A 9,299-nucleotide genomic window follows, 5' to 3' on the forward strand; every position below is an offset into this window, starting at 1 on the left:
AGCTTCAGGGTTGCTGTTGGGCTAGGGCATGTAAAATGTAAATATAAGGAATGTTTTTAAGTTTACTGTGAATTATTGGTGTGTAAATCACACAGACTTGCACGTAGGCGCTAGCGCTCTTCATGAAATATGCCTACGTGACAAGTCTGTGTGATTTACACACCAATAACTCACACAAAACTTAAAAACATTCCTTAAATGGCTCCTCTAAGGGCTTTCTTATTTCATACGTGTATTTCTTCTTTGGGTACCAATATTTTTAATTACTTGACTTCACTAACATTTGAGAAACTTTAACCTTTGCCATGAGCTGTCATAGGGAGCATCAGTGTTTCACAAACACATCTTGTTATTATTTCACTTTTATTCTTAGCTCACCTGAGCCAAAGGCTCAAGTGAGCTTTTCTGATCAAAATTTGTCAGTCATCATTGTTGTTGATGACATTGTCATTGTAAACAGTTAAACATGTCAATAGGCAAGCATCTTTAGGTAGTGCAGATTCAGTTTAGTTGTAATCATGGCCTGAAGGGGTAGGGTGTGCCCACATGTTGCATTGGAATATTTAAAAAAAAAAATCTTTAAAATCCTAATATTAATGAAGAATAGCAAGACAATGATTTGTCATAGTAATATGCATAGCAAGGCAATGATTTGTCATAGTAATATGCAAGAATCCTAAGGGGAGTGCAGATTTGAGTTTATTCAAATTATAAACACTAGGGGTATAATGGAGCCACAATTAGGGATCAAAGCTTTACACTGAAATAAAAAGGAATTTATTGATATGAACAAGAGCAGTAAATTGTATTGACATTGATAAATAAGATTCACAAGTTGTGTGGATACAAGTCTTTTCTTTTTTCAAATTAGTGCCCCTTGTGGTTAGGGTGCAGCTAAAGTTAGGGATCAAATGTTACCTAATGCAGCTGTACAGGAAAGAAGACCTTTAAAATATTTTCTCCAGAGCAGAAGGCATGTTAGTCATATTGATATCATAGCATTGGATTCAAGTTATAATATGGCACTTTGGGTATACTGGGTTTGGTAAGAATGGTTGGGATCAAAATTTTTCATGTGAAAAGAGAGCAGAAAAAGATTTAAAATCTTTTAAGAACAACAGGGCCAGTGTGACGTACTAATATAAGCTGAGCATTGTTGCTTAACTTGTTTAAATAATATTTAAAACTTCAATATTGCTATGCTGAAGTAGTCAGTTTGGAATTATCAAAATGATTTTGATTTTACAGACTGCCGATGTCACACACTTGTTTCAACATGTTGGTTCTACCAGCATACAAAAGCAAGAAGACAATGAAACAGAAGCTGATTCATGCCATACAGAATGCTGAGGGGTTTGGTTTAGAGTGAACTGTTCAGGTCTCTGTAGAGGTTTATATTTTTCATGAACAGATATATATTATTTGAGGTTGTAAATGATTTGGTGTTCTGTGATTTCTTGAGAAAATTTTTGATTCTATCTCTGAGTAAGTCAGACTTGTAATTGAATGTGCAGGGAATATAGTATGATTTTAAAGATTTATTTGTTTTGAGTTGGTGCTGGCACTGGCAAAAGTTATTAATTAATGTTAGCACTATGAAGAAAGATGTTTTATTGATGCAGGTTATCACATTAGAATAGGTGTACATTTGTTTTAAGTTTTAAAATTGTTGTGTATTTTGAATTATCATGACAGAAGTTACAGGTGTACAGTGTATAACATTGTATATCTATAATTCTGGGAATAAGTTGGTTATAAGGACAACAAATTAAGTCAAAAAATGAAAGTTTTATTGCAGGTACATTAAGGTAGTCCAATCCTCAGGTTCTGAAAATCAGCTTTTAAGTAATATTGAAAATGCTCACAAAAATGTCTCTGACTTCACATAGTAACGTGAATTTACCCATGGAATTTCTTTAAAGTTCATCATTATAGTTAATCATATTATATAGGGAAAATTATCAAATCTTAAATATATTTTCAGGAAATGCAAATAAAAACACCAGCTATGCATTTTCTAATTGAAAATTGATCAACAAATATAATTTAGGATAAAAAAAAATATAGGTATTCAGGCATTTGGAGAAAATTGCATCTTTTTTATGCTTCTACAGTATTTTAGTTCTTCATTTTACTTCAATTGTCATATAATACATAGTGTAAAAAGCTTGTGCTATCATTGCTATAGGCATCACATATCACATCTAATTTCATATCATGCTAATAAGCATTGGTATCTAATGCTATACGAAAGGTAATTCGATTTCTCCAAGAATGAATTCATTTTTTTTCCTTTTATGGGGTGCAAATGTCAACTTTTTACAAGACAGTTTCTAAGACTTGAAAGAACCTTGAATCATATTAAGATGCATAAAATGAAAATTGTTGCATGAAAAGATCTCAATTTCAAGCTTCATTTTGGGACTGTTTGAATAAAATAATAAATTTAGGAGTTATCCTTCCTGGCTGAGGATTGGCTATTCTTAATTGTGTATGCCAGTTTTTAATTTTTGGCATGATATTTACGAGATTTAATGTTCAGGAGCAATTTCAGCTATTTCCCAGTCCTTAGACTTTGCAAAGGGAGACAATCTGTATAAAGCGCATTTAAACAGAATCTGATTTTTGGGATGTGTAAATAATTGATTCAAAGTACATGTACATGTACTATCCATTTTTATATTGTTTTTCTGTGATAGTACATGTACAAACAAAAAATGCAGCTGTATAGAGTTGACTTTTTAAATAATCAGTTATTTTTGTTATGAAGTTGTTCTAGCTGACAGCTGGCTAGCTTAGTGAACATTAATTGTTATTCATTTTAAATACATGTATAAGAGCTAGATTAGAGATGCACAATTTACACTATAGACCTTAACAGTATTCTAACAGGGTTTTCATATAACTTTACTTCAAAGAAATGCTCCACTTTTTTGATAACATCTATGCATGGTCAGTAATTTTTTTTCCGTAAATCAACAGAAAAAAGCATCTTGTGAGATTGACATTCTTGTTTTACTTTGATTAGATTTGTATCAGCAGAGATGAATATGGCATATGTGTACACAAAAACGTGATGAAACAATTTTTTGTAGTGTTCATGAAACTATATGAATAAAAGATACTTAGAAATCAGGGACTGATCCAGGATTTTCAAAGTTGCCCCCCCCCCCCCCAGTCTGTTTACTTTAATATATATATATATATATGACAGACCATTTCTTAACTTAAAATGAGAACTGCATGGGCGAGTATTTGTACCGGTACTTCTTGAATGTTAAAAATTGCCTTTTTGTTTTTATAACTGGCATGTATAACAATTTCAAGCTGGTGCCCAGACACAGTTGTATGAAACATATTTAATTTTCCATGTGTAAAAACACATGGCTGTTTATTTTCATTGAACATCCGTCCTGACATACATATATGTAAATAACAAAATGTTACCTTTTATAATTTATGAACAGTACATACCTGTACCTGATACTGTGTACGTAAAATAATGTGCTTTCTTAGTTATCTGTGAAATACTTTTTTCAATTGTATATATATTTAAATTGTCACTAAAAATGATTACTTCAGAAAAAATACATGTATCGTACTTTAACTAAGTATTAATATATTGAAAGGGGAGATCGATTGTATAGTTCCCATGTGTTTAAAGGACTTGTACAATGTACATGTAAAATTTTGTCTTAATTCTATTATTATAAATGCTTCTTTTATTGTGTGAATCCAACTAAAATTTAAGATCATCATGTAGCATATAAACAAAATTAATGTCATTAAATCTTCAATATTTTAATATTATGTTATTTATCATGAGAAAATATGCATGCTTGTTGGTCAAAACAATTTGAGTAATCACACAACTAAACTTGCCTTTGAAAGTAATTTAATTGTTTAACTTTACACTTATGTTCATTTTAGTTTGTGTTCAAAGTTTACTTAAATAATCACTGTTTCCATAGAGTTCATACCGTCAATTGTTGAAAAAAGCACATCTATTTCAAATATTATGTATATATATATTTTTTTTTATTGTGTGAGTGCATGTATTGACTAATATGACTTTATTAATATCATTAATTTTAAATACACCTTTGAGGTTCATCAATTACATATGATTTAGGAACTGTGATAAATTTTGTAAAATTTAGTCAAGATTTCAGGATTTTTATTTTGTGTATTATTATGTATACATTTTAATTAAGTTTTCCCCCATGCATAACAGTAGAATGCTACAGGTATAATAACTCAGATAATTCAAATTGTTTGTTCTTATCAAAGTTTACAGTCTAAGAAAATGTTGAAAAAATTATTAGAGTTTTTAAAGTTTATGTTATAAATTTTAAAGAAATATAATGTGATACAATTATTTGGATTTAAATATTATTTAATATAAAGAGAAGCATATACGTTATATTTATTTATCTATTTATTTTGATTGGTTTTGTTTTTAATTTATCTCCTTTAATATAGATTTATTTTCATCCCCTGGAAAATATTGTCAAGATTATATATATATATATATATATATATATATATATATATATATATATATATATATATATATATATATATATATATATATATATATCACAAGATCTGATCCATGTTTGTTTTGCATTGTTACACATTATCAATTCAATATTTTTTTTTTCAATTACAATAAAAAATATTGCATAACTTTAGCCTTCCCTGATATTTTCTAATCAAAAATTGCATAACTTTAGCCTTCCCTGATATTTTCTAATCAAAGTTCACATAGTGTATCATATCATTAATATGTGCTGTATATGTTAGTTTTAATTTTATCCACAGAAAACCAGGACCAATTTTTATCAATCCATTCACAAAGATTTTTACACTAACCAATGAGCCAACCAAATGATTCAATTTTAAAATAAGACTGATTTTCAACTATAGTCTAATGCATAAAAGTAATTTTTTGAACTTATTCAAAGAAGTTCAAATTATGCAGGGGAAGATGCATCCCCTTTTTTCTTAGTTTGAAAATAATTTATAAATGGAATATGGGATTGGAAGAATCTGCTTAGAGGCAAAGTGCCATTAATGCCAAAATTTTATGCTATGCAGATTAAAAATTGTTAATCAATAGCTACAGAATACGGGTTGTATTTGGTGTTCACAAACTCATGGCTAAATGGTTCAACGGCTAAATACTACTGGAGTGTTCCAAGGAGCGCATGTGTCGCCTGCTTTATAGCATCATTGAAGATGTAAATAAATCTAAGAGTGGTTTTTTGTTTTGTTTTGTTTTGTTTTTTTCTTTTTTGGCTTAGTATCATAGTTCCTGCGTTTGCCTGCATAAAAAATCCATGGATGTATACAGAAAGACTTCGATAGAACAACATTATAACATAAAGTGTGACAATTAAATTTAAAAAAAATATTCTTCAACCATCAAGGCTGTAACGAATAATGAAATTGAAATTATTAGAAATAATTATATACCAATAATCCCCTAGATTACAGATGTCATAACACGGAAAAGTGGCTTGCATGATTTTCAAGTATGCTTGTCTTTGCATGATATTCATATGAATACGGGCTCTTTTATCACATGAATATCATGCGAATTTCTTTTTGCATGACGTTTGTGTGAAAACCGCTCGATATTTTCGTGTGAATATCATGTGTGTTGTTTTTCGTCTCCTTCTCATGCGAAGAATTTGCATGTTAATTATTCGTGCGAATTTCATATAATAAGTTCATGCGAGTCACTTTTGCCTATATACTTGTAAAAAGTTATGAAACCCAGTGGGTATTTTGCCATGATGTAATCATAATGTTGAAATTACTTGTGAAGAATGCTAATAGGATTTTTATTTCTGAAAATTTTATAACACTGTAAAAATCTGCCATTTTAACTCTCAATGCTGTTAATGATGGTACATGCATCACCATGGAGAAAAATACATTTATTAAACTCTGAATTGATGTCCGCTTGGTACACTGTATTAATCATCACGATTTCTACCAAGTTTGTCTAGCAGGTTAAATTAAAAATGGAGTATTAATTTGATGCTCCATAAATAAAGGGAAATATGTATTTATATAAATAAATTAAATATGATAAAGGCACCCATTAAAAAGTAGAATAAGTTTGCTGTAAACATCATGTAAATTCCCATCCAACTTCAACTTTCGCTTATTTTGGCAAAAGATGGATGAAGACGTGTAAATTTAAGGTTCTGGTGCTTATATGTATCTGTCGTTTACCGATTTTTATTTGGAAATTTAATTAAGTACACAAATTTAAACTTTATAAATTAAAATTATATATAATGAGATTTAGATATTTTTGAATGTCAAAAATAGTCCTTTTTGCTTCGTGATATATTTCTTCGTGTTTTTTTTTTCTTGACAAATTGTTATGAAAAAAAAACATCTTGTAGTAAATATGCAGGAAATCCACAGAAAATAGATTTATCCTTTAAGAAAACCTAAGATTTTTGATTTTTTACTATTTGATAAAATTTACAATTTAGATACACACATCTTATTATGGGAGATGGGGGATGTTTGTATTACGGGGGATAGATACATTGAGTGCTGCAGAGAATGAACGTCTTTTCTCTATTGTTCAAGCATTTATCAAACATTCTGGCAGATATACTTGTATTAATAAATATAAATGCAATACATGTGTTTCTACAAAATCCATTGATTTGTAAATTTTGCGACTATTGTATAGTTTATATAACTTTTTTTTTTAGCTGCGACTTACTTTAAACTATACATGTAGGGAGAGGGCATAACATGTTTTTAGAACTTCTGCCATTATAAATATGTTCAAACAATGAAAAGAAAAGAATACCTATACCTGTAAAAACAATGAAAAATCTAGCATCCTAAATTTAAAAAAAAAATGATGTAAAATGAAATCAGATTATTTAAATGTATATATTTGAGATATATAATCAAGTTTGATAAGTATTTTTCATTTTATATTAAAAGAGCGTGTATACAGGTTAAACAAGAACATTATAACAAAATCTGTAATTGCCGTAATTGATATGTTAGAAATGGAACGTACGTGTATCTATACAAACATCTCAATGCCTGTAAATCATGACGATCACCTTCTATAGAAAATATATAAAAACGGAAAAGGTCGGGTGGGTTACATAAAGTGCTGTACATGCACGTTATATAAGATACACTACCCTGGGGCGCGTTCAGCTTGCTGTCTCCTTCTCCGTTGAGAAATCTTATAGAAATTTTACATCATTTTTCATAGTTGAATGCAAATTATTTGCAGTGTTTATGTGTTTTTCAGCAATAGGCTCCGTAGATCTTGAAAACAGAGAGGTTTAATTACACTTTTGACCTAGGTGACAAAAGGTCAAGTTCTCCTGATTCGAATTACGTATTGGCTGATAGTATATAAACCAGTTGGGAAAGTGGGTATCTCTGCAGAACGCCTTTGATCGCAAAGGTAAGTACATCTAGTTGAACAGATAAGTTCTTCTATTATAATGCATATTTTTTAACATACTGAGGCTACAAATCTTGGATATATTGACGACAAACGAAAATGGAATAATTTTAATCTATTAAAATGAAATCTTTTTAGATTAAAAAAGAGTGTATGTAGTTAGAAAAGAGAGCGACAACCAATATTTTGTTCTGTGTAGAAAAAAAATTTGAAAATACGGCCCGCTATAATTTTTTTCTTACAGCTAAGTAAAAACCGCTTGCCTTTTCTTTTCACCCAGTATACATGTATTAATTCTCGGATATTAATGAACAGTTTAAATAAATAATAATTTCAGATGAGAAGATCCGTATATTCCGTCATCGCTCTGGTTCTCGCAATGGGTGTTGCCACCACCCTGGCTGGAGGATATGGATCCTCAGGATACTCATCCTACGGTGGCGGATATGGACTGTACGGAGGAGGAGCTTACTCTTCAGGATACGGATCTTACGGAGGTGGATATGGATCTGGATATGGAAGCTACGGAAGTGGATATGGTGGACATGGTTCCGGATACGGAAAGTCTGGAAAGCACCACTCAAGCACTGCTGTGTACATTCCATATGCCGTTCCCGTCCCAGTCCAGCAACCAGTCGCCCCTCCCCCTGCCATTAACCCTCTTTTGTTAGCTGGTATGAGTAACAACAACCAAAATGACGGAATCTTAGGCAGTGGAGCCGGTCTTCTCGGTATGCCTTTACGTTTCTTAAAGTTTTACATTATAATTCCTTACGTATTCATCATTTGAATCAACATAAAACAACAACTGTTTTATGAGCAGAATTTGAACAGCTGTTATCGAAGCTTATACCTCTATATTACTTTATACTGTTTTGATATAAGAATATAACTTTTTCAGCTTTGTTGTTCCTCATCCCTCTGTTGTTCAATAACAACAACACTACTGGTTAATTAACTGATGGATAACTTAAAGGATAGCTAAAATACGTAAGTAGTTTTTTTTAATTAATTCTATGACTTTTGTAAACATAGTAAGCTTGAAGAGTCAAATTTAGTGTAAATTATTCCAGTCCTTCTTGATGACTTCTTATTTGCACGCAGTCCTTATTGTCTGCATAAATCTTTTGATAAACACATTTAATTTCATATACCTTTAATTTTCTTCTAGGAACTTTGTTGACTGTACATAAGTTATAAGTAAAAGAGCACACCCTGTCTGGTCACTTACCCCTGTCAATCACGGTCCCTTCCTGTCAGGTGATGAGGATTGTCCACGCCCTACGTGTACGTGAGAATGATCTACGAAAGGATCATGGATTTGTACATATGATCAATAAATTATGATTTTCACAAAATAATGCCTCAGTTGTTTATATTAAGAAATAGTTGTATGGCCAGAGAAATTGACTCATTTTGTGAACTCTATATTGATTCCATATTTCCTCTTCTGAATTAAAGACTGATTTCATAACGACAACAAAGAGCAAGGGCCACTTAGGGTCTTTTTTGGCCCTGTAAATTTCTGAAAAAATTAAAACTGCATAGTTTTAGTCCACAAGGCAATAAATATCACTTGAACACTTCGTGACTGAATTTCTACTAAAAATGACGTAATTTTCTTGACCGTCAATGCGTTGTGACGTCATGAATTGCGTCATTATTCACATATCCCGAATATTTCTTCAAAAATGGCCAAAATATGATGCTATTTTTCAATATTTCGTATCCAGACAACCTCCGATCCAAAATGTGCAAATATATTACGAAAGAACTGCTTATAAAGATTATAAAATATATTTTAATTTTTGGATCGAGGGGTGTGCTCATATTT

The 9,299-nt window shown here is 30.8% G+C and overlaps 2 protein-coding genes across 3 annotated transcripts in view; both read left to right on the forward strand.

Moving 5' to 3' along the window:
• The window catches only part of LOC133202746 (probable E3 ubiquitin-protein ligase HECTD2), a 53,450-nt gene extending 48,981 nt beyond the window's left edge, over positions 1-4,469 (forward strand). For both annotated transcript variants that reach the window (XM_061338618.1, XM_061338619.1), the window contains one exon: positions 1,249-4,469. In XM_061338618.1, the coding sequence (XP_061194602.1) occupies positions 1,249-1,369 (121 nt within the window). In that variant the 3' untranslated portion in view covers positions 1,370-4,469. The remainder of the gene's footprint in view (positions 1-1,248) is intronic.
• A 3,302-nt stretch (positions 4,470-7,771) lies between these two features.
• On the forward strand, positions 7,772-8,740 carry LOC133202749 (shematrin-like protein 2). Its single transcript, XM_061338621.1, has 3 exons — positions 7,772-8,196; positions 8,367-8,455; positions 8,637-8,740. Exons 1-2 carry the CDS (start codon positions 7,803-7,805, stop codon positions 8,417-8,419), a joined length of 447 nt encoding a protein of 148 aa, XP_061194605.1. The 5' UTR covers positions 7,772-7,802; the 3' UTR covers positions 8,420-8,455; positions 8,637-8,740.
• The last annotated feature ends 559 nt before the right edge of the window (positions 8,741-9,299 follow it).

This window comes from Saccostrea echinata, unplaced genomic scaffold (genome assembly GCF_033153115.1).
Source record: "Saccostrea echinata isolate AGI-Se365-2 ecotype Australia unplaced genomic scaffold, CSIRO_AGI_Sech_v1 ptg000047l, whole genome shotgun sequence".
Lineage (NCBI taxonomy): Eukaryota > Metazoa > Mollusca > Bivalvia > Ostreida > Ostreidae > Saccostrea > Saccostrea echinata.